The 25,097-nt window shown below is 36.7% G+C and overlaps 1 protein-coding gene across 3 annotated transcripts in view; it reads left to right on the top strand.

The window, feature by feature from the left end:
• The window catches only part of Smarca1 (SWI/SNF related, matrix associated, actin dependent regulator of chromatin, subfamily a, member 1), a 72,883-nt gene that overhangs the window by 14,844 nt on the left and 32,942 nt on the right, over positions 1-25,097 (top strand). For 2 of the 3 annotated variants that reach the window (XM_038316601.1, XM_038316602.1), the window contains exons 7-16: positions 454-609; positions 1,748-1,879; positions 2,874-2,942; positions 7,473-7,582; positions 8,192-8,418; positions 9,408-9,529; positions 12,940-13,092; positions 14,855-14,987; positions 16,319-16,467; positions 18,723-18,842. In XM_038316601.1, coding sequence (XP_038172529.1) covers positions 454-609; positions 1,748-1,879; positions 2,874-2,942; positions 7,473-7,582; positions 8,192-8,418; positions 9,408-9,529; positions 12,940-13,092; positions 14,855-14,987; positions 16,319-16,467; positions 18,723-18,842 — 1,371 coding nt within the window. Of the gene's footprint in view, positions 1-453; positions 610-1,747; positions 1,880-2,873; positions 2,943-7,472; positions 7,583-8,191; positions 8,419-9,407; positions 9,530-12,048; positions 12,085-12,939; positions 13,093-14,854; positions 14,988-16,318; positions 16,468-18,722; positions 18,843-25,097 lie in introns of all 3 variants that reach the window. The other variant, XM_038316600.1, reaches the window with a different exon arrangement.

The raw sequence follows: 25,097 nt of genomic DNA on the forward strand, positions 1-25,097 counted from the left end.
TATAATAATATTAAGAACTTCACAAAAATAGTAAGATGTTTCTGGGACACCTTACCAAAGTACACAGTTTATGTCACCAAAGGTGGGAACTGTTACTATATGTTAAGTACTTTCTGTTTGGTAAATAGATTATGTTAGTAGTGTTTGAATCTTTGCAATACTAAGGTGTTCAGTTATTTCTTTCATGGTCTTTTTGGGCCTTTCGTGATATGGAGTGATCTTATGGCTCATGTAACATGAGCTTTTGCTTTTCTTAAGTTGATAAATATGTTCTCAACACAGCCAGATTATTGACTACAAAGCTGTTTTGGGCCCTGATATTCCTGTCTCTCAAATGAACAAACCAAGTATGCTCTATGATATCCCATACGACTTTTAATATTCTCCATTCAGTTGAATTTGGTGATCACCTTGTCAACATAATGTAATATAGCAAACTTTACTTTGCATTAGGCTGCTTTTATCCGTGATGAAATGATGCCAGGAGAGTGGGATGTGTGTGTGACTTCTTACGAGATGGTAATTAAAGAAAAATCTGTCTTTAAAAAGTTTCATTGGAGATACTTAGTCATTGATGAAGCTCACAGAATAAAAAATGAAAAATCTAAGGTAAGTTCTCAATATCTTCATTCAAATTTTCATTTACTTAGTAGGCTTGCTTGTCCACTTTTCTTTGTTTAAAATAGAAACAAAGTACTAGAAGATTGTGGTTTTATTCACAGAATGTGAATGACAATATTTTTTTAAAGTGCCCATAAAGAATAAATTATTGAATATAGGACCAATAAAGGTTGAGCACAAATTTCAAATGCAAATTAGGTATTGCAAGCTCTCCTGCTGTAGCCTAACTCTGTCATGCTACATTAGTTTAATATTGCTGAGAATATTTGGTGTACAGATATCATTAGCATTGACTTATTTTTTTATTGAGCAATTGCTTACCTTATGTGTATTCCTATGGATTAGAAAAAGGAATTTCCTGGAAATATCTGACTTGTGTGAATTAGAGTCTGGTGTTAACATTGAAAAATATCAATGATTTGTTGGCATTCAACTTCGACAGTAGGAAAACTTCACTTATAATGATGAACCTCTCTTTGGATCATTGGGCTACTTTGGGAGAAACAGGGACAGAACTGGACCAAAACCACCAGGTGGAGCATACTAATTTCACATTGGAACTAATCCTTGATAAGAGGATGCATGTTAAAGTATAATTGCTTCATTAAGAGCATTATGAAAATAGGATTTTTTTCTAAAATTACTGATTTTTATGTTTTTGTCATTATTTTTTGTGGTCTTAAACTTGAAATATTAATACATAGTACCAGGGGGAAAAATGAGTTCAATTCTGGTGCTGAATAATTGTGGCCAGGCCGAGTTGGAGCTTAGCTATGCATGTAGATGAACAACATGGTTGGTGGGGAGATTTTGTGGCCTAATGTGGTAGCTTGGATTCTATGGAAGATGTTTGACTTTCTGAGACCCAAAATGGCAAAACTAAAATGTTTCATGGTGGGGGAGGGATCTCAGATATAAACATGATTTGTATTCTTTCAGGTGTGGAAATGTCTAGGTTATTATAGTATGCAATGCCACCTGAACTAGTGTATTTTTCCATAGGAAGTGAATTTTCAAGTCTTAGTGTATCACAAATGTGTTGAGTGAAGTATATAACAATGCTGAGCATTCTAAAAACCAAAACAATGCTTATGTAACTACTATATATATATATATTTTTTTTTAGCTTTCAGAGATTGTTCGTGAGTTCAAGTCCACTAATCGCTTGCTTCTAACTGGGACACCTTTGCAGAATAACCTGCATGAACTCTGGGCTTTACTTAACTTTTTATTGCCGGATGTCTTTAATTCTGCAGATGTAAGTTTAGAACAGAGTATTTGTGTGAGGGGTAATGATGCTCGTGGTTGAAACCAAGGTATTTAGCTAATGCTTTACTACTGATCTCCAATCCCAGTTCCAAATCATACATCTTAGTATGTTTTCTTAATGTTCAGAATCATTTACTCTCTTCCCTCCTTCCTCTCTCCCTCCCTCCCTCCCTCCCTCCCTCCCTCCCTCCCTCTTTTGCTTTCCCCCCTTCATCCTTCCCTTACTCTCACTCCTTTATTAGTATTGTTTGCTGTGTGTGCATAATGTGTGTATGTATGGAGATCAGAGAACAGCTTGATTAAGTCACTTTTCTCCTTATACCTTTATGTGTGTTTACAGATACAACTCATATTGTCATGCTGACCCTGTGAGTCATCTGTTTTCAAAGTAGAGAAAATAGATTAAAATTTATACCTTTTCCATTTGTGATTCTTCATTTGTGTGTTTTAGTTTTTTCAAGAAAGAATAAGAAAGTCCCCAAGTTTTAGAGTGAGCATGTTTTGGGAAATAGTGTATTTCTATTCTTTTTAATTATTCTGTCCATTATTTTGCCTATATCACGTTGTTACCACACTTATAAGATAGACTGAGTCTAGAGTAGTGTGTTTAACCTTTTCATTAAATTTGAGAGACTTATTATTTTTTCATTATTATCAACATAGTTTATGAGATCAGCAGATTGAAAAGAGCGATTTAAGGATTTTAAGGCTTTTTTTTTTAAAAAAAAATCCTAGTCCTCTTAACTATACATAACTAGATAGTGTATGATATAGTGCTCCTTTTTATTGCCACTAAAATTTTGTCAACAATTGTAATAATTTTCACCTATTATAAAAGTAAAAAGTAGGACTATCATAATAAAATGTTTTGAAAGTACTTTTAAAGTGAATTATTTCTACATTGGTTGTATACAAATGAATAGAGTATTGAGTTTATTTTAAAAAATGTGTGTACTTATTCTAGAATTTTCACCCCTCCACAGGACTTTGATTCTTGGTTTGACACTAAAAATTGCCTTGGTGATCAAAAGCTTGTGGAAAGACTCCATGCAGTAAGTAATAGTAGTCAAAAAGTCAATAATAAATTGAATGGGATATACTTGAGCACTAAAATAGAATCTGAACTTGCGGGCTGCAGGTTTGTCTCAGTCTCATTGCTTCTCCCTTGTAGTCCTTTTAAGAACCCCGTGGTCAGCAAAGCTCTCTTTGGCCTCTCCAGTTAACTTTTTCTTTTGTTCTCCACCATCCCGTGGTCCTTCCCTGTGGGGCCTCTTTACTCTTTAATACTCCTCAAGTCCTCCAGATGGCATCAGTATTCATCTTGTTGTCCAGTGAGCCTTCTGAGTCACTGCTGCTGTGCTGTATGTATAAACCTCTGCTCTAGAGTCCTGAGCCCTCTCTCAGTTCCATCTTCCACATGCCATCTTCTTTGTCATCTGTTTATCTCCAGGTGATGCCTCAGATTTATTGGTCAACATTTTCCAATCTTTGATAAACACTTAGATCTATGTGTTACTCATCCTATTTCTTCTGTAATATGACAGAGACCTCCAGTCCCCAGATCCCTACTCCAGTGTATCAATCTGAAAAACCATTTTCTGTCATTTGGATCACTCTTTTGCTAGTACTGTCCAGCCCTGTTCTTCTGCTACACCTGCCCCGACAACTCCAAACTGGAGTAAAGTAATGCTCTCTGTCTTCTGGGTTTTAGTTTTGCTTTTGTCCTGCGTGAGCATAGTGAGCATTTTCGTTGTACTGAGACTGCTCAGTACTGATAAAGACACTTCTACAACTCTACAGGTGGAAACTACTATAATTTCATGTTCTTTAGGATAAGCTGGAAATTCATGGTACTGAGCCCCTCAACATGACCTTCTACAACCTTCTTTCCCTTTTCTTCTAACAAATGATTCTGACCTCCCCCAACCTCAAGACTTCCATCTCGGGTGTCTCTTGCCCTCTATGTCTCTCAGCAAGTAGCACTATTCTCTTCTGAATGACAAAATGGAAGTCATTAGGTAGGAATTCATTAATATAGGTCTGTCTTCCAAAACTCTACATTCTGGTAAATCAGCTGCCTGAATGGAAGCATTATCTTTTCTCTGCTCAATGGCAAATTCTTCCATGTGAACTCTGGATATCATTATTTCTTTTTTTCCTTATGGACTTTACCCCATGATTTATTCTTATAACTAATTTTTTACTTATCCATCTGTATTGTCTCCTTTCCCTCAATACATAAACATGTGCAGGTAGCTATCTTGTGGTTCTGGAGAAGATGTTTCTGAGTTATAAAAGATAGCAAATGGATAATAGCCCATTGTGCAAGGGCTCTGATTTTCCAAACCCATATCTACCTGACCTAACACACACACACACACACACACACACACACACACACACACACACACACACACACACACACACACACACACACACAGAGAAAGCCATCTATAATCTCTCTCTCTACCTACCTAGCATCCATCTATCTATCTATCTATCCATCCATCTGCCCATCTGTCCGTCCGTCTGTCTGTCTGTCTGTCTGTCTATCATCTGTTCATCTGTGGGTGGTCACTGTAGAATTTACAGCTGTCAAGAAAAACGCTCTAGGCAAGGGAAAAATAAAACTTGGTTCATTCTTATTGGTGCTAAGCCAAGACTTCCTGATTATTTTTGCCATATTTAAGCATAACACAATTTTTGGAAAGTTTTTTCTATAGCAATTAACTCAGCCCCATGAGTACAGCAACACTTAAGACATGTTTACATTGAAGCTCTCTGCAAAATCCATATGGCTTTGCCTGTAAGATGGGTTCTTGTTGACTTAGAAACTATGCTTTAGGATAAGCATCTAGGGAGAATGACTGATGTAAACATAATCCCCATGGGAGTCAGGATTTGGTCTGGCCCTGAGATAACACAGAAGTCACTTAGGCTGTTATAATGTACAAATGACATCTCTTACAAGAATGAGTTTTATAGCCTAGAAGTAATGTTCAAGGTTTTAGGGGGAAAAAGTCTGGGATAAGTAAAGCATAAATTCTGGAAGATATGGGCAGAGTCGGCCTCCTCAGGCTACAAAGGATTACCAGATTGTAAACTACATCCATTCCCAGCATTCTAGAAGAAGGAGAGCTTAAACATCTCTTTCCTTTGAAGGACGCCTGTGACTTTAACTTTCCTGGCTTCTCCAGTGTTTATCTGTGTACACATGCACTTTTTGCCCTGTTCATCCCTCCACCCATCCATCCATCTATCAATGCCCCTCATCTTCAGGTACTTAGCTTTGATTTTCCTTTCTTGACAGCTAACCTTCTTGAAAGAGTAGTTTACTTCTACATCTTCAGTGCCTAACCTCCTAAACTTACTCATAAACCTGCTGATCATTGATATCTCTCCATTCCATATGAGTGGAACCCATTTTACATAGTTTTCAGTGACATTTCAGTTGCCAAATTCAGGATATACCAGTTTACTTCTCATAACTATCTTGTAAAATCTATATAGTACCTTTTCTTTGTCTATCATTTTGACTTCTATCATTTCAGTTATCCAACGTCAATCATGGTCTAAAAATATAGAAAATATAGAAATAAAGACAATAATTAATTTTTATGCATGAACTACCACTAGTTTCCATACCAGTCTTGGAAGTGAGTATCATTATGTTTAATACAAAATACTTCCTTCTGTTGAAAGAGAATATATTTATATAATTTATATTGCTGTATTATAATGTTTGTTCTATATTATTATTATTATTTTACCATATTTCTATGTAGGATTTATAAATTAAAGTTATCATATATATAGACATCATATTATATATAGAATTCTATATAACTTGTTATTTTGTGAATCTTCTAGGAATCTTGGACTGTTTTCAGGGGGCCAACTGGGAACTACTGACCCTTAACTTTCTACTGTATCCTGAGGTTTTCTTTTTTTGCCTCCAAGTCTTACAGATAGCTTAAATACTTAATAAACATTTAGATAAGTTTAAGATGTTCAAGCCAGAAACCAGCAGTCTTCTTATCTCTTATAGATATCTAATAATAATGGCTGCAGTTTATTGCATGTCCACCACAAATAATCTCTATACATGAACAACCACAAATTTCTATAGCATCTTTGGAAATAGGTATTATTATTATTCTTTTAAATGCATCATACTTATATTTATACCATAAATATACATGCTGAAATATTTTTAGATGAGCGAAGAAATAAAATTGAAAAAATTATTGACTGAGTATTCAATTCTGCTTTTACTTCTTAGCATAGTGACTGGTGGACTTACTGAACTTTAAATAATCATATTCAGCCCGGTGGTGATGGCACACACCTTTAATCTCAGCACTCGGGGGACAGAGGCAGGAGGATCTCTGAGTTAGGGGTCAGCCTGGTCAACAGAGTAAGTCTCATGACAGAGGAACTCTTTTGAAAACCCCAAAAGTCAAAACCAAACTAGAACAAACAAACAAACAAAAACCAATAAAAAGGAAATAATCATATGAGAGATAGCTCAGCAATTAAGAACACTTTTGGTTCTTAGGTAGAGAGGACTTGATTCAGTTCCTTACATGGTATCTAACAACTGTGCATAGCTTCATTTCCAGGGGATATGATGCCCCATTTTGCCCTCCATGGGCACCAGGCACACACATGTTGCAATACTATACAGGTAAACAAAACACACATGTTAAATAAGATAAATAAATCTGAAAAAATTGAGAAAAGAACCCTTCAGTGATTTCTTCTAAGGATTTAACTACTACCTGTAAAGATAATGGTGCAGTGTGTGACAACATTGTTGGCAGGTACTCCATGAATTGGAACACCATTATTTTCTTGTGACAAAAATCTGTGTTTCCTGTTTACACTAATTACCTTTTATATCTATTCATTCATGTCTTTAAAAAATTGAATTCTTTTCTTCCCATTCATTTATATTATTATTTTAAATGACACAAATTTAAATTTTATTTGGAGGGAACTTAAACTGAAACTCTCATTTCCTATTTTCCCTAGGTTAAAAAATCTTGTATTAAAAGCAGTATTTAAAACAAGAATTCATTGATTATTCCATAGACAATGGTCTTGTCTTAATTTTTAGTTTCATTTCTCCTGTCACGCCATCAACGTTTAATTTTCCTCTCTTGTTTAGAGGGTCTGGGAACTGAACCTAGAGTCTTATGACTGCTGGATATTCACTCTTTTTTTTTCCTGCCCCAGCCTCCATTCTGACTTTTTTCTTTCAAGACAGGATTTCTCTGTTTGACAACCCTGGCTGTCCTGGAACTTACTCTGTAGGCTAGGCTGGCCTTGAACTCACAGACATCTCCTGCTTCTGCCTTCTTGTGCTGAGATTAAAGGTGTGCGCCATTTCCATTTTCTAAGGAGTCATTTTTTGGTTGTTATTTACTGAGAAATTAGGCAACTGTTGGTTTTTGTTATTGTTGGTGTTTGTTAGATTATGTATCAGGATGAAAGTTTTAACAGTTGAATAGCATTAATGAAATACACAATTTGAAATTGTAAATGCTTTATGTGTTTTTATAGTGATCATTGCTTTTTAGGTTTTAAAGCCATTTCTGTTACGCCGTATAAAAACTGATGTAGAAAAGAGTCTGCCTCCTAAAAAGGAAATAAAGATTTACTTGGGACTGAGTAAAATGCAACGGGAATGGTGAGATATTTTATATTCACTAACATTTATTTATATATAAGAATTTATTAAAAATCACTTTTGTTAATTGTTCAGCATGACAATTATGTTTTATATTTAAATGGCAAGTTGTGTCGTTTAAATATTTTGTTTGAAAACCGTTGTGTTTATTTAAAATGGAAGTTGAGATTGCTTTTAGCTCCAACGTGAATATAGCTCAAACGAGTCAAAGTTCACTGTAAACTTTCAGTAAATATTTTAGTAAATGGATAATTGTCAGATGTAGTTGCTGGAACTATTAGTCTTTGATGATAATTTCTAGTAATGGGTATAGTATATGGACATAGGACCATAGCAATGTAAGTAAGTAACAAACAAAACAAAATGTTCAAATCATTAACTTCTTGTTTTTTTCAGGTCATATTTTCTTTCAAATCAAAACCTTTTTAAAAATCTTTTGGCATTGAACCTGGGGCACTGTGCATTGTACCATTAGATGTGCATTGTACCATTGAACAATACCTCCAGCCCTCAAACCATGCCTGCTTTTATCTACTATATTCCTAGTGGAACATTTATTTATGGCATCAAGTGTTCTTAAAATTGATTAATTATAGTTTAACATTTTAGGTATACAAAAATTCTGATGAAAGATATCGATATTTTAAACTCTTCTGGCAAGATGGACAAGATGCGACTCTTGAATATTCTGATGCAGCTCCGAAAGTGTTGCAATCATCCTTATCTATTTGATGGGGCAGAGCCTGGCCCACCTTATACGACAGATGAACACATTGTCAGCAATAGTGGTAAAATGGTAGCTCTGGATAAGCTATTGGCGAGAATTAAAGAACAGGGTGAGTGAGGGATTTTTTTAATTAGCTTAGTGTGGGATAAATTCCCAATAATGGTTTGTGTATGAATAAAATGTTTTGCATTCGCCCACCTATTTGTTTAGTAGACATTGTGGAGTACTTACTGTTTGTCAGGAATTGTCCCACAGGCTAGGAATGCAAAGATGAATATGACAATGACTTTGCCTTGGAGAAGCTGGCAGTGTAATGAGGAAGAGGAGCTGCGATTCATTGTACTAAGAGCACTTTATTGTGTTGTTGAGAAACTGAGGCTTGCAATTGTCTTCCCAGTGGTGATGTTTGAAGTGAAGACTGGGGAATGTGGGTAGGAGTGAGCTCTTGGTAATGGGAGGGGAATGCTTTTCTAGGGCAAGGCAACAGGTGTGAAAGGGAACACAGAAGAGGAGTTTATGGCGTGTGAGGTAGAATGGCATTTGGTGAATTTGGTAAGGATAGATGGTGCCGGAGCATGGAACGTCTTTAAAACCATACTTCAAAAAGTGTTCAGACTTCTGTTTTGGATGCAGAGGAGTTAGAGAAGACTTAGTGGCAGGAAGTAACATGAGTAGAATTGTATGTCAGGAAGATAACCTTGGAAGCAGTTTGTGGGAATTCTACTGGGGATGAGAGAGTAAAAGCAGGAGTTGAGGTGGAAGACAGTTGCAGTAGTAGTTCAGTGAGAGATTAAGTGGACCATTGAAGATCCTAGTCCTAAGGACTAGGCAGAATCTGTGATAAGATTTTTGAAGACCTAATGAAAACCTTGTAGTTCAACAAGCCCATAATTTTGCCTAAAATTTTTGTTTTTGTGGTGTGATTGTGTGTTCATGTGTCATATTATTTAGATTGTTTATGATGCTTTATTTTGTTTCTGGCTTTTAAGATAGCTAAAATTGCTAGCCTATATTTATTGCACAAGGATGATGTATTTCATTATGGCATTTTCATACTTTACATAAGTCATGTAATTGTTTTCTGGTGAAATATTTTAGGGTCAAGAGTTCTCATTTTCAGCCAGATGACTCGCCTGCTAGACATTTTGGAGGATTATTGTATGTGGCGTGGCTATGAGTATTGTCGACTAGATGGACAAACCCCACATGAAGAAAGAGAGGTAAGGACAAGAAAATGAAGCAAGATTTTACAAGAACTTAGTTATAGAATACTTTTCTTTACCTATTTGTTTTAAACGTTAGTCTGGCCTGCTTCTAGGTGGTACTGAATTTCTCACTGCCATCACGGTATTACTTCCATATTTATCTTCTAGTCCACCATTTTTTCCCCAAATCATCCCAAGCTCTTCAAGGATATTCTTTTCTAAGAACACTGTCTGACTCCATCCTCATCTCTTTTAGCCACTGCCGCATTGATTCCTGTCTCTCAACTTACCCTCCGACTTCTGATGTTATGTTATTTTCTTGATTTGTTTCCTGCTGTAGACCCTTGGCATTTATGGAGTTTAATGGTGGATATTTTGCTGGTTTATGATGAACTAACTTTAATATTGACTTAAGAAGCAATCTTAACTGTGGTGGGCTTTTGTAAAAATGAAGTTATGACAAAGTAGGTGTAGGTACTTATGAGTTTGGGATTTTAGGACACTAAAATGTTGGTTTGTGAGCATGAGTAAGTACACCTACCCAATGTCTCCTTCAGATTTGGAAATTCTTGTAAGTCTTTATTATTATTATCCATCACAAATGTCATGGGTGAAATGCATTTTAAACCTATTATTTCACTTTGTTGACAGCTTTGCTAATTCTTTCTCTCTTTTATGTGATCCTTTAGGTCTCTGTCTTTGGTTTCTTCTTTAAGTCAAAACTCATGCTCTGGGCAAAAGAACAAAATTTTATGGTACAGTAGAAACTACACAGAACTTGGTTTGAAGGCCTGACTTTTAGTATTACCTCCACCACTTTCTCTTGTATACAGGTCATTTAATTCTGCAAGCCTCAGCATCTTTAATATCATAACGATAAAATTAATACTAAATGCTTCTTCCTGGTGACATTGTGAAGGCTGGTGGATATAATAGGTGCAAACAAACAGTTTAAAAATACACAGTGCACTATATATTGTGTGCCACAGGTCTTTGTATATGTTCAGGGCATCTTCTTAGGCTGTGGGAATCTCAGCCCGTGTTCTTCTTCTAGTGAAACAGTTTTATGTCTCTTATTCGGGCCCTTATTGAAGCCTGGGTATCACATAGTATAGTGTTGCCAGCAGCTCACAGAGCTCTTTGTTAAGGGTCTTTGGCTACCTATTGAAGCAGTTGCCATAACTTTTACACATAAAAAATGTTTAAATGCTTCAATTATTTCCCACCTTATAGTTTGAAGTCCTCTAGGACAGTGACTTGAAGCTTTTGTTGGCTGAGTCCTGAGAACCTATTCATTAAGCATAGCACCTCTAGTACTGTTCAAGATGATCGACTCTTTTTGCTAGAATAGAGAAGACACCAGACAGAATTTAGTAGGCATTATCTCACCTCAAAATGCCAGTTGTGTCATTTCTGACCTATCTCCCTGCTCATTACCTAGTGATGTAGAAATAATTCTTCTTCTCCTTCTTCTCTCCAAATATTGTTTTCCATTCAAAGATTTTGAATTACATGCATCAAATATGAATACAAAGAGGTCAGAGCCATTCTTTCTTTTCCCTGGGAGAGGTCCTGTTTATATAATAATTTCAAGTCTTTTCCTAATACATTTGATTCTTTACTCTGTGTATCAGCAATAGTGATCCCCCTTAATAGTTCTGGCATTCACTCTTTCCCTATGGATAAATAAGCTATTTAGGCCTCTGGTCATCCTCTGACTTAATTGGCCTCACTTTTATAGGGAAGGGGTTAACATTTATCAAGCAGCTACTATAAGCCAGGCACCTTAAAGTTCCAAATAATCCCAGTAGTCTGGATAAGGTGCTGATAGGATTTTTGCCACACGAAATTGTGTCAGAGATGGTAAAGGCTCATGTCTCAGATACACACACACACACACACACACACACACACACACACACACACACACACATATATATATATATATGGCTGAGTTATGCTTCACTCCCAGGTTTTTGCTATTTCCTCTACACCACGGTGTCTATCACCAATCTTATTGTATTCTATACTATACAGTTTCATGCTCTACCGACTGTGGTAATGCCAGTCACCTTATCTGCCTCGAGCTTAGACCATATGTGTCTATTGCATTAACATATAGGCGCATTTTGTGACTATATAAGTAATATATGAGTACTGAGGGAGATTTGCAAAATCAGTCTTCTCTGGGAAATCTTTATGGGAAATAATATGTAAGAAGTTGATACCATACTACATACTATATACTACATACATATATACATATAATATATATATATATGTATATATATAATATATTATATATATCTTTATTCTGGTACTTTTGATCAGGATTATATTGTGCTTTGTTAGTATAAATAATCATTATAAATAGTTTTAGCAAAATATTTAACCTTAGTGATGTAGTACTCTATGTAATGTGTCCTCTTGTTGTTAATAGTTTAGGTTGTTTCCAAGTTTTCACTGTTGTAAATAATGCTACAGTGAAAGTCCTTATACATAAATCTTGTGCACATCTCTCATTATTTCCTTAGGATAAGTTCCTGGAAGTGGAATTACTGGGTCAAAGGGTATGACCATTATTAAGGCTCTTGGTGCATGTTGCCAAATTGCTTTCCAGAAAGATTGTTCCAATTTACACCCCCAGAAGCAATATCCCTCTGCTCCCTCATCAACATTGAGTATTATCATTTTTTTATCCTTAAAAATGTCATTATATTATTTGTTTGCATCTATTTTATTACTAGTGAGAGATGAACATTATTCTTGCTTTATATATGTATATATGCATACATGTATTTATTCTGTAAACTGAAGTTGTTCACTTTTCAAGTTTCTTTTTCTACTGGTAAGCATTTCCCTCATTAATTTCTGTCAGATCTTTGTATAGAGGATGTTTACAATATATTAATTTCTAGGGTTCTTTACTAAATATCCCTGAACATGTTATTCTGATTTTTTTGATTATTTACCCATTTTCCCTTTGTCATAGTAGTGATATTGATCATCTTACTGTCCTTTGCATTTCTCAACTTTTCTCTCTGTTGATTGACCTTACCCACACCTTGTTTATCAGGCCTTGGAATGATATTGATGTTTCTATTATTTTACTCAATGTTACATTTCACTTATTAATCATTTAGAACACTTTTACTATTATTTTCTAAGAATGCAAATGAATTATTATTTGATTAGTTAAACTTGTTTGTATGATTACTCTCTGTTTGTCTCTATTGGATAACATTTGCAAACTCTTATGAAAGCCTCTTTTTGTCAGCTGCTTACACAGTATAGCTTTGAAGAATATTATAAAGCATTAGGTTATGGAGAATATTCCATATAAAGTATACAAGTATTTTCTGTTTCTTAAGATTTGGAATGTAATCCTTTTTTCTCTTTTTATATTCCTGTGTTAATTAAAAAAGGGAGCAATAGAGGCCTTCAATGCTCCTGACAGCAGCAAATTCATCTTTATGCTGAGTACAAGGGCTGGTGGTCTTGGAATTAATTTGGCAAGTGCTGATGTGGTTATCCTATATGATTCAGACTGGAATCCACAGGTTGATCTGCAAGCTATGGTTAGTAATGTTTAACAATACCCGGAAATTACTGAAGCTCAGAATACTCTTTTTTATATAGCACAAAGTTAATGAATGATTAAAAGTGTACGATTTTGGAGGGATTTCATAGAAGTTAGAATTAAAGTTGCTCATTTAATTGCAAAACCAAGAAAGATGAAAACCTGCATATATATCTCAAATATAAGTGCAAAACTTAAATGCCTATATTTTTGCTTTTATCATAGAATAGAGATATCAGCTTTTTCCTATTCTTGAGTATTGAGGAGGTTTCTTTAGTTTGTTTTAATACGAAGAATTAACAAGAAATCTCATTATTTTTTTGTAACAAATATATATTAAAGTCTTTAGGCTAGGTGTGATGGCGTGTGCCTTTAATCTCAGCACTCTGGGTTTGAGGTGAACCTGGTCTACATAGTGAGTTCCAGGACAGCTGGGGCTGCATGGTTACACCCTGTTAAAGAAATCTTTAGTACTAAAATTAGAAAAGGTCAGATTTTCACTCTTGTAATGAAATAATTGGGAAGAGAAGGTAAAAAATGTGAAAAAGGAAAATGTTCTGTTTGAGGACATCATTGGGAAGCTTGTGTGCCTGTATTCATTTGTGCGCATGTGCACTCCTGAGAGGGCATACCTGGAAGCTTAGAGATGACATGAGGATGTCTTCCTCAATTGCTTCTCTGTCTTTTTTTTTTTTTGAGATGGGTTCTCTTACTGAGCCTGGAGCTTGCCACTTTGACTTGCAAGGTTGGCCAGTGTGCCTGCCTTGCCCCCCACCCTGAATCCATTTGTCTCAGCCTCCCAGTTCTAGAGTTGCCAGTATGCACTCCCATATTTGTCTTTTATGTGGCTGCTAGAGATTCAAACTCAGGTCCTTATGCTTGAGCAGTAAGCATTTTCCCCACTACACCATCTTTCTACCCCTGCAAATAATTTTGTGCGTGCGCGCACACACACGCATTTACACCCCCACCCACGAAGCTGTTTCTCTTACCATTTATCAAAGCCTGGTCATTCAGGGACCATTTGTTGTTTGGAGTTTAAATTTTTAGATATTTGTAGAGCATTGAATGATCTTTGAATGTGCTTCATTTAAAAACTGGTTATCGGACTGTAGTGTTTTCATGTTTACTAAAAGGACTGTCTGCTACTTCGTTTGTTTCTCCCCACCTCCTTTCTGTTCCCCTTCGTTCTGTTAGTTTCTGCATTTCAAATACACCCGCCCCACATGCTTATATTTTGCCAGAATTTGCCACCTGCCACCTTTGCTAATTATAAACCATTGGAACAATTCTAGTATAGTAAAATTATGAAGATCTCATTAATATTTATGAGCCTTTACTATGTATCCCAGAATTGCCTTGGTAAGCAGAAAGGACCGCTTGATGGATGTGAGATAAAGCAGACTTTGTCAACGTAGCAGCCCTTGCGAACTGCTTTGTTCCTGACTGCAAAAACACCTTGCTTGTCCTAGAGATGGTCACATTTAGTGAAAGTTACTTAATAACTTTTTGTCCTCATCTTAAAGGGGATTTGCCTTATGAAATTCTATAAGATCCCCAGTAGTAGCACAGCACACTTTGAGATTTTTTTGTTCCCAGAAGTCTTTGGACATTCTTAACATTCATCATTCACCTTTCACAAGTGACAGGCATAGAGAGAGATTGAAGTCTTTTATTTTTGGATATTTGTAGCATTGTAGCTATATGTCTAAGTCTTGTCTGCAGTCTCCAGCATCTTACAGTGGGACTCTTTCTGCTAGGATCGGGCACATCGCATCGGTCAGAAGAAGCCGGTACGAGTCTTCCGTCTCATTACTGACAACACAGTGGAAGAGAGGATTGTAGAGAGAGCTGAGATAAAACTGAGACTTGATTCAATTGTTATACAGCAAGGTATTTCTATGTGGACTTCATTAATTGGGAGAGGAGCAAAACACTTTTAATTTCCTTCAGAGGAGTTTACTTTTCAATAATCTTTTTTCCCTTTGATTTTTAGCTTAATGTATTTTCATCATTTCTTCCTTCCCTTTTCTCCCTCCAAACCCCTTATATACATACCCCTCCTTGCTCTTTCAAATCAATGGCCTCCTTTTAAGCTGATTCTTATTGTATTCATATTTGTAAATGTATATTTTCAAATATAAACTTCTCAATCTGTATAATGTTACTTGTACATAAATAATCTTTGAAAATATGTTTGTAATCTTTCTAATATTTTTGGTTGTCAGCCTAGCCTTTAACGGCTGAGCCATCCCTCCAGTCCAGTTGTAATCGTTCAAATTTAAGCCTACGCTTTCAGTATATGATATAAGATCACTAGATTATAGTTGAATGCCAATGACATGACTTTTGCAGTACCTTATGCTAGTTAACAGATAAATATTGGCTTCTGTAAAATTTTAACAAATACATACTAGAGAATCTTTTCCATAGGAGACGTTATCTGGAAAACAAGATTGGAACACAAAAAAAGTATTTCTGATTTGGGTTTTTAACTGAAATAGTGAACTAGAAAATGTGATAGAAAAACTGGTAGTTGTTTATTAAATAAATAACACTAAACTCAGCAATGTTTGTGGTGATATTTTGTTTGTGATCTGACAAATAAAGTTTGCCTGAAGATCAGAGTGGAGAGCAAGCCACTAGTTAGCCATAGAGGCCAGACAATCGTGACCCACACCTTTAATTCCAGCATTCTGGAGGCAGAAGCCTCTGCGAGTTCAAGGCCACCCTGGACTTTACTAAGTTGAGGAAGTCTAAAAGAGAAATAGAGCCAGGAGGTGGTGGCTCACACCTTTAATGCCAGTACTTGGGAATTGCATGCCTTTAATCCAATCACTAGGGAGGTGGCGACAGGAAGGGATATGGCTGGGTGGAGGAAGAATATAAAGTGGGGGCAGACAGGAGCTCAGAATTCAGTCTGAGGTTTCGTAGAGATGGCATTCATCTGAGGAGTCCTAGAGACAGAATACCCCATTCGGTCTGAGGACTTCGTAGAGATAAGAACTAGTGGCTGGCTGCTCTGTTCCTCTGATCTTTTAGCTTTCACCTCCTAATATCTGACTCGCGTTTTTTATTAAGAAGACCAATTAGAATTTGAGGTACAAATGTTTCTCATAAAGCTGCTTTATGCATGATTTTAATTCAGTTGTGTCTGATCAGAACCATTATACTGTACTTTTTTTGACATAGAATTGAATATGTTTCATTTTATCTGCTATCAGGAAGACTCATTGACCAACAATCTAACAAGCTGGCAAAAGAGGAAATGTTGCAAATGATACGCCATGGAGCCACCCATGTTTTTGCCTGCAAAGAAAGTGAGCTGACAGATGAAGATATTACAACTATTCTGGAGAGAGGGGAAAAGAAGGTTAGTTCAAAATAGCATTGTATTTTCAAGATGGGTTATTTACAATCCACATATTTCCACATACATGTTGTATTTCTGCTGAACTGCATGTTTCAGACAAAGTTCTTTCTAAGAACTTGTAGAATTGTGTTTGCAGGCATAGGGTAGGGCTTTACTTTTCTTAGCTCAGTGACACTAAGCACATCATTTAAAATTAAGTGATTTATGTCTTCTTGAAAATATTGTACTCAAACACTCTCCATTTTGTATGTAATTGCACATGGAAAGACTGCATTTTGTGATTTTTTTTTTGTTTGCACTGTATTAAGATACGGTGCACTATTGGAAAGTCTTTTGTAAACATTGTGTGAAACATTAAATCATTCTTTGTCAAATCACCCTAAGTGGTTTTACAGTATTGCAATTGTGTGTCTAATGTGCCCTTTCCACTGCAAATGATGGCTCATTTCAAACAGAAGAAAAGGTAGAGAGAATGGTGTAATGAGTTCCATGTGTTTATCACTAAAAGAAAAACAAAACAACAACAAAAAAACCATCGCAGCTTTGTCTCACCAGAAACACATTTTTAATAACATCGGATATTTAATATCCAGTAATTACTCAAACTTTTAAGTGTTACATAGCTAGTTTGTTGTACTTAAAGAAATATTTTCCTTTTTATTTTTAAAAAGTAAAGTCTATACATTGCAATTGATCGTTATGTTGTCCGTATACTCATCCTCTGTTTGTGTATTTCCCCCATAATTTACTTGAAGGGTGGTGATGGAGAGGATCATAGGTGATGGGGAGGATCATAGAGCACGCACGGCGTGAAAGTGAGCTGAGAGTACTACGGGAGTAATGGTTCAAGCTAGAGTGGGGAGACGACGTTGAAGCAGAGAAGAGAGGGCAGAGGGAGGAGCAAATGAAACACATTACATAGGAAAATACTGAAAGGAAACCTATTACTTCATGTGTCAGTTATAGACCATAATGTTGCTAATTAAAATATATTAAATGTAAAAAAAAAAACAAAAAAAAACTGGGTTGTTTGCCTTTTCACTTAATCATTGTGTAGATTTTGTAGATTGCATATCTATGGTCCTTTTAAAACATGTTCGGGATTGTCTCAGTTCTTTCGGTCTTCCTATAACATAATACCTGAGGCCGACTATAGGGATAAGAGATTTTTGAAAGTGCAAGAGCCTGGTGCTAGTTTTGTCTTCCAGTAAGGGCCTTATGGAGGATAGCATTACATGGTGGGAGTGTGTGTGCAGAAGAACCTGGCCTGATTTCCTAGTAACCCACTGTCATGACAATTAATCTAGTCTCACAAGACTGAGAGAGCAGGCCTATGAGACTTCAGTTACTCCTGAGGGAAAACCCTTAATCTCTCTTAAACATATAATCAACATCTTTTGACATTCCACCGATTCAATACCATTACAATAGGGACCAAACTTGCAGCTCATGAACCTTTGGGAATAAAAACTATTGAATTTTTCATTTGGTTCTCAAAAGCAATTTGATTCTCAAAATGCTTTTGTTTTAAAGGTAATATATAGAACAATCTTGTGTTACTGTGCTTTAGAGCAATATGCAAAAAGTGTTTTGGTTTAACTTTGCCTTTATGATAGCATTAGCTATTTCTCTCATTAGAGATACACAATAGAAATTATAAAATGGCTGCATCTTCATTGATAAATGTCCTTTAAAGAAGCCTTGAGTGAAAATATTTGGGAATGGAACATTTAATTTTTTTAAATACTCGAGACAAGTTAAAATTTTAGGACTATTTTTTTTGTGTGTGTGGTGTGTGTGACTAGAGATAGAATGTAGGGCCTTGCATGTTGTATGTAAGTCCTCTATTACAGAGTTAACCATCATCTCAGGAACAGTATGTTGTCTCTCCCCTCCTCTCTCAGCATTGCGGTCTTTAAAATTATTTTAATTTAATTTAATTTTATATGTATGGGCGTTTTCCTGCATGTGTCCCTGGACGACAGAAAAGGCTCTTGAGCAAAATTGAATTGGAGTTTTGAATGGTTGTGAGGCACCATGTGGTGCTGGGAGTTGAACTTGAGTCCTTCACTAGAGCAACAAGGGCTCTAAACTGCTGAGCCATCATGCTAGCCTCTAATGTTGAGCATTTTTCCCTTGTAACTTAGCAGAGTAGATATTTCATGGCAAACATGGCTTCCAGAAAAATCAGAAGTTCACATTTTTTGCAAGTTAATTTACTGATAATTTTCTCATTTCAACATATTCAACTTCAGACTGCAGAGATGAATGAACGCATGCAGAAAATGGGAGAATCATCTCTAAGAACTTTTAGAATGGATCTTGAACAAAGTTTGTACAAGTTTGAAGGAGAAGATTATAGAGAAAAACAGAAGGTAACTTTATTCTTGCAGTCATTCAAAGGTCAAATTTTTACTTTTCCTTGTAAGATCTATACGATAACACAGGCATTCATATACTTCAAGGTCAATCATGAATCTAATTTGCTTTAATATGATGCTGGTCACGTTGCTGTTGTCACTGCAGCTCAGTATGCTTTCCCCACATTTTGGATCAGAGAGTTTCATGTCTTTGGAGTCTTTTTGATTTTGGAATATTTACAGAGCTGTAACTGATCTGCCGATTTGAAGTCAGAAATATTATACAACTTTTCTTAAAATTTGAAATTTTGGAGCATTTTGGATTTCAGATTACTTTTAGGTTGGTATGCTCAAGGTGTACTACTACTTTGTGAGTGAAAGGAAGTACAGGAACGTGGTTGAGTCCTGAAACTCAAGCTGCAATCTCATCTCTGTTTTTAGGGAAATGACTTTGGGTACCTAGCTTTTTCATGTAACAAAGGGAGAATGGAGTAAGAATGCAGAGTGCTTCTCATAAGGAAATGGGTTAATATTTGTAAAGTAATTAGAACAGCACCTGGCAGCGAGGGTCTTAGTTGCTTTTCCTATTCGTTGTTATAAACTGCCCCCGACAGAAGCAACTTAAATGGGGCTGGAGAGATGGTTCAAGGGTTAAGAGCATATACTGTTCTTCCAGAGGACCTGGATTTGAATCCCAACACCTGCGTCTAGAGGCCCACAATCTCTTATAACTCCAGTCCCAGGGGACTGTCACCTCTGTCATCTGTGTATCTGCTTACATGTAGGTACACACACACACATACACACACACACACACACACACACACACACACACACACACACACACCCCTAATTTATAAATAATAAAATTTCTACAAAAAGAACTTAAAGAAGGGATGGTTGTTTATTTTGGTTTACAGTGCAAGGTACATCATGGCAGGTGGAGTGAGGTAGTAGAAGCTTGAAACAGTTGACCCTGTTGCAATCACAGTCAGGAGGAAGACAATGATAAATGCTTTTGTCAGCTAGCCTTTTCCTTTAAGTTAGCATTTTTAAAAAGAATTATGTGCTGGGCAATGGTGGTATATGCCTTTAATCCCAACACCTGGGAGGCAGAGGCAGATGGAGCTCTATGAGTTCAAGGCCAGCCTGGTCTATAAGACCTAGTTCCAGGACAGGCTCTAAAGCTACAGAGAAACACCTTGTCTTGAAAAACCAAAAAAAAAAAAAAAATCATGTGTGTATGTGTGTACGTCAGAGGATAACTTGTGGGAGTCGGTTCTCTCTTTCTATCTTGTGGGTCCCTGGTATTAAACTCAGATTGTCAGGTTTGGAGGCATATGATTTTATGAATTGAACCTTCTTACTGCCTCCCTCCTTTTTATACAGTCCAGGATCCCATCCCAGGGAACGATGGTGCCCACCATTTGACTTCTCACCAACATACTACATCCCCAAAAGTTGATCTCACTAACATGTTACATCCCCAAAGGTTAATCTCACCAACATGCTACATCTCCAAAGGTTGATCTCACCAACATGCTACATCCCCAAAGGTTGATCTCATCAACATACTACATCCCCAAAGGTTGATCTCACCAACATGCTACATCCCCAAGAGTGTCCCACATGATTCTAGATCTCATCCAGATAAAAACAGATTTGTGATCACAGCTAATATTAACTGAGCATAGTCACATTAGCAGTTAATGGCCACGAGGGCTTTATTATATGTAGTCCTTTGAAAAAGAATGCCTTGTGATATACTACATAGATATCAGTGTTGAAGAAGTGAAGGTTTTATGTTATGTATGCTTAAACTGGAATTTAAGCAGTAATTTTAAGCTTTTTATTTTAAAATGACTTTAGATGAATAGAAAAATAGCAAAAATAGTAGAGTTTAATGCTAATAATATATGTTACTTCAATTATTGAAATGTAAGAAATTACCATCAGTCCTTCAGTTTTTTCCCCCTTAATGTTCTTTTGATGTTCCAGGGGCTTCATTCTAGGATTCCAAATTGCATCATTTTAACTAGACTTTAGCAGGGTGTGGTGGTGCATGCCTTTAATCCCAGAACCTGGGAGGCAGAGGCAGATGGATCTCTGTGAGGCCAGCCTGTTCTACATAGTGAGTTCCAGGACAGCCAAGGCTACGTAATAGAAAGACTCTGTCTCAAAAAGCCGAAACTAAACCAAACCAAACTAAGCCAAAAAAAAAAAAAAACAAAAAACAAAACAAAAAAAAAACCAAACAAGACTTTATTTTTTTTTTGTTGGATATTTTTTTTCTCATTTTTTTATTAAATATTTCCATCTCCTCCCCTCCTCCTCCCCCTTCCCTCCCCTCCTTTCCACCCATACCCCCCTCCGCCCCTCTCCAAGCCAAAGAGCCATCAGGGTTCCCTTCACTATGTTAAGTCCAAGGTCCGCCCAACTCCCCCTAAACAAGACTTTATTTTTAAGAGGAATTTTAGGTTCTCAACCAACTTAAACGGGAAGAACATATATCCCTTGCCTCTGACATCCACCCCTCCTCTACGATCCTGTGCCAAAGTGGTACACGTGTTACAAACATGAACGTACATTAACACATCACTGCCACTCCAAAACCATCATTTACAACAGAGTTCTTTTCCTTAGAGTGGCATATTCTAGGATTTTTTAATAAATGCATAGATATCTACCATCTATTAGTAAGTATTTTCACTGCCTAAAAAAATCCTTTGTGTTTTACTTTCCCCCCCCAGCCCCGTCATTTTCCACTAGGCTTCTTGCAAGGTTTCATCTTTTTAGTTGCTGTTTTCATAGTTTTGCATTTTTCAGAATGTCATACCATTAAATGAAATCTTTTAGGTTGAATTCTTTCATTTAGTAATATGTGTTTCAGCTTCCTCTGTCTTTCTTCACGGGTCAACAGCTCATTTCTTTTGTGGCACTGAGAGATAGTTGACATTCTGAACGCGCTGCTCTTTATTTATACATTCAGCGACTAAGGAGCATCTTGGTTGTTTCCAAGTTTTGGTGGTTATGAATAAATCTACTGTATACATCTGTTTGTAGGATTTTTTAAAAACAAAAGTTTTTTTTTAAATTCCTTTGGGAATACCAGGGAATATGCTTGTTAAATCCTATAAGAAAAGTAAGTTTAGATTTGTAGAAAACAGCCAGACTTTTTTCCAAAGTGGCTGTGCCGTTTCGCATTCTCCCAGCAGTGAATGAAAACTTAGTCCACATCTTTTCCAGTACTTGGTGGCATTGAAATATTGGGTTTTCACTTTCCTAATTGGTGCATAGTGACTTATTTTAATTTGCATTTTTACTTTAAAAAATTTTGGAATTATATTTACATCATTTTTCCTCTTTCTACTCCCAATATGCTCCTCCTTGCTCTCTTTAAAATTAATTTCTTAAACATATAAATACAATCTGCTCAGTCTATCTAATGTAACTTGTATGTATGCTTTCAGGGCTGACCATTTGGTGTTGGATAATCAACCCAGGTGCCTGGGCAAGGCTGTTTCTCCTGCTGTCAGCATTCCTTAGTTGCTTGTAGTTCTTTGTGTAGGGTTTAGCTCACTTGAGCTTTCCCCTGGCCTGCATTACTATGCAATGACGTCACCATTGTTCAGCTTGTATTTAGGCAATCATGGTAGTGAAACGTCATTGATGGAGGTTTTTCCTGACATTTCTAGGAGACACAATTTCACAGCACACTTTCTGCCCCTCTGGCTCTTAGAATCTTTTCTCTCCCTCTTCTGAAATACTCCTTGAGCCTCAGTGCACGCGTTGTGCTGTACATCTATCAGTTGAAACTAGGCTCCACGACTTATCGATTTGGTTGGTTGTGGTTTTCTATGATGGTCTATGTCTGTTGCAAAGAGATATTTCCTTGATGCAGGATGATAGCTTTTGGGGTCCAGCCTCAGCTCCGGTTCAGGTCCTGAGACAGGGAAGGGGTGTCAGCTCAAGGAAAAAGTCTGACTACCAGGTGGATTACATTCAAGTGACCCCGAAAAGCTTGAGCCATATATGTTTATACTTTAACAGAGTTTTTTTTTTCCTACCAGGCTTACATGAACAGTTTCATTATTGGCTCCTATTTTTTTTTTACTTTGAAGAAATATATTGCAATCATTATAAAAGCTCCCATCGTTCCCATTTATGCTTCCCAAACACACTTTCTCACCTCCTACATAACCTTATTCTAGACACAGGGTGTAGCATTTTTGTAAACTTGGCTAAATAGGAACCAGACACACCCGGCTCTTGTAGCTCTTATGTCAGCTGGCTGCTACTTGTGGTTACAAAGTTAAAAAGTAATAGACATGGGTATAGTGCTTTAAGAACAACAATATTCAAATACAAACAATTCTTTTTATATCTGTAAGATACATTTTTATACAGGTTCTTGTTCTATAAGAGGGTCCCATGTCTCAATTTCTCTGTAAAAGGCAGATTTTGATAAGGTACTCTTCTTCTTCTTCCATCCCACTATACTTCTTCCAACGATTTACGCTCCTATGTATGGTAAAGAAGGATCTCTCTATCCCATATTTTATAATGTATTTTCCCATTGAATCATACTAGATCTTATCATTAATTTTATGTGCTTTGTGTCCAGGAAACTTACTCTCAACCGTTGCCACTATGTGTATTCCTGAGGCCTTTTTTCTATTCTGTGTGTGCGTGCCTTATTCTCCTTTCCAGGACTGAGACATGGTTAATGTTTCAAGTGGTGTTTTCTCATCTATACCTAACTATCTCAACCAAATCAGAAAAGTTTCCAGGATTAGGAGTTGTGCTTAGTAATCCCAGATAAGAAATTTGAGGAGCTTTAGCTTCCAGCTGAATCTTAGGGAAAAACAACTGAGAAAGTAGAGACTTTCTAGGAAAAATTACAGCTGTTGCGTGAATGATTGAGAAAGTACAGCTAAAAACTGCCCAAAGAATCAACAACATAGTGAGAGAGAAAAGAGCCTGCAAGCAGCATGAAGTTTGCAAATTTCTCCGCTGTTCCGTGGTCTACTGGTCCTTGCCAACTGAGAATCCATTTCCATGGGTGCTTTGCCCTGAGGAAACCCACTGGACGGTTAGTGGTTAGTCTTAGTTCATGCTGAACTGAGACTAGGCTGCACGACTCTTGACAGATACCTATACTTTTATCTGTGGGTATAAGAATAAATATTCAGAATACAGTTGGGACTTATGCCGCTTTAGTAAAGTGGTGGTTTTGGGTCTCTGCAAAGATCAATAGCTTCTCTAGCCCTAGGTAGTTGGCTAACTTTCTAATACCAGACATGTTTGAGTGAGTCTTAAGTCCAAGTAAAGAACAGTTGGTTCCTGCCAAGGTATGCATACCACTGCCACACTCTTAGGGTTATTGCACCATGCTGGTCATCATTGTGGTTCACAGATGTCATAGCTGAGTAGCAATGTTGGTTGCTTCCCTCCTTTGGACGTTTGCATGGCACCTTTTGGTACCATGAAAGCTCCTCCTCAGGGAGGAGGCATTTAAATCAATTCCAACTCAGAAATCTCTGGGCTTTGTGTCTGAAGTGCAAGGTATCTTCAGCAATAGGGACTTACCTTTCACTTCTCGGGGGCAACAAGGTTAATAGCAATACCCTGCAATATTTTGGGAGTCTCTTGGGCTCTTCTGACCAACAACTCAAAAGAAGGATTCTCATGATTGATGTTGGGGATTTTATTAGATAGCCTATGCCTCTTTGGGGGAACATTGCCAACTGAGATGGGAAGATTTCATTTAAGCTATGCATGTATGTTTATAAACAGATGTAACATGTATTAGAGGTATTTTTAGATAGATAGTTGATGTATGATTCTTTATGACATTTTCTGATCCCCTTACTGTTATTTTACCCTCCTCCCTCCTTCTGTATTAACCACCCTCTGACTCCCTAGAAATCCCTCCATTTTCCCACTTCTCCCCTCAAATCCCTTGTTCTCTACTGTTCCCTTCTCTATTTCTAGCAGGTGTAGAGGATTTTCTTCTTATTTTAATCTGAAATATCTTGGTGACATGTTGAACATATTTTCCACATCCTTAACTACTATCTCTTTGTCGTCTTTGTTTAAAGTCTTGTCCAGTTTATTTTTTCAACTGAATTGTTTTGTTTGTTCTTGTATCGCCAATATTTGGATATTTTGTTTTTGATAATGGTCTGATCAATTTTGTCTCTTACTAATATTTTCTCCCCATTTGTAGCTTAGTTTTCATTTTTTTTATTTCACATTACTTTTTTTTGC

This window comes from Arvicola amphibius, chromosome X (genome assembly GCF_903992535.2).
Source record: "Arvicola amphibius chromosome X, mArvAmp1.2, whole genome shotgun sequence".
NCBI lineage: Eukaryota > Metazoa > Chordata > Mammalia > Rodentia > Cricetidae > Arvicola > Arvicola amphibius.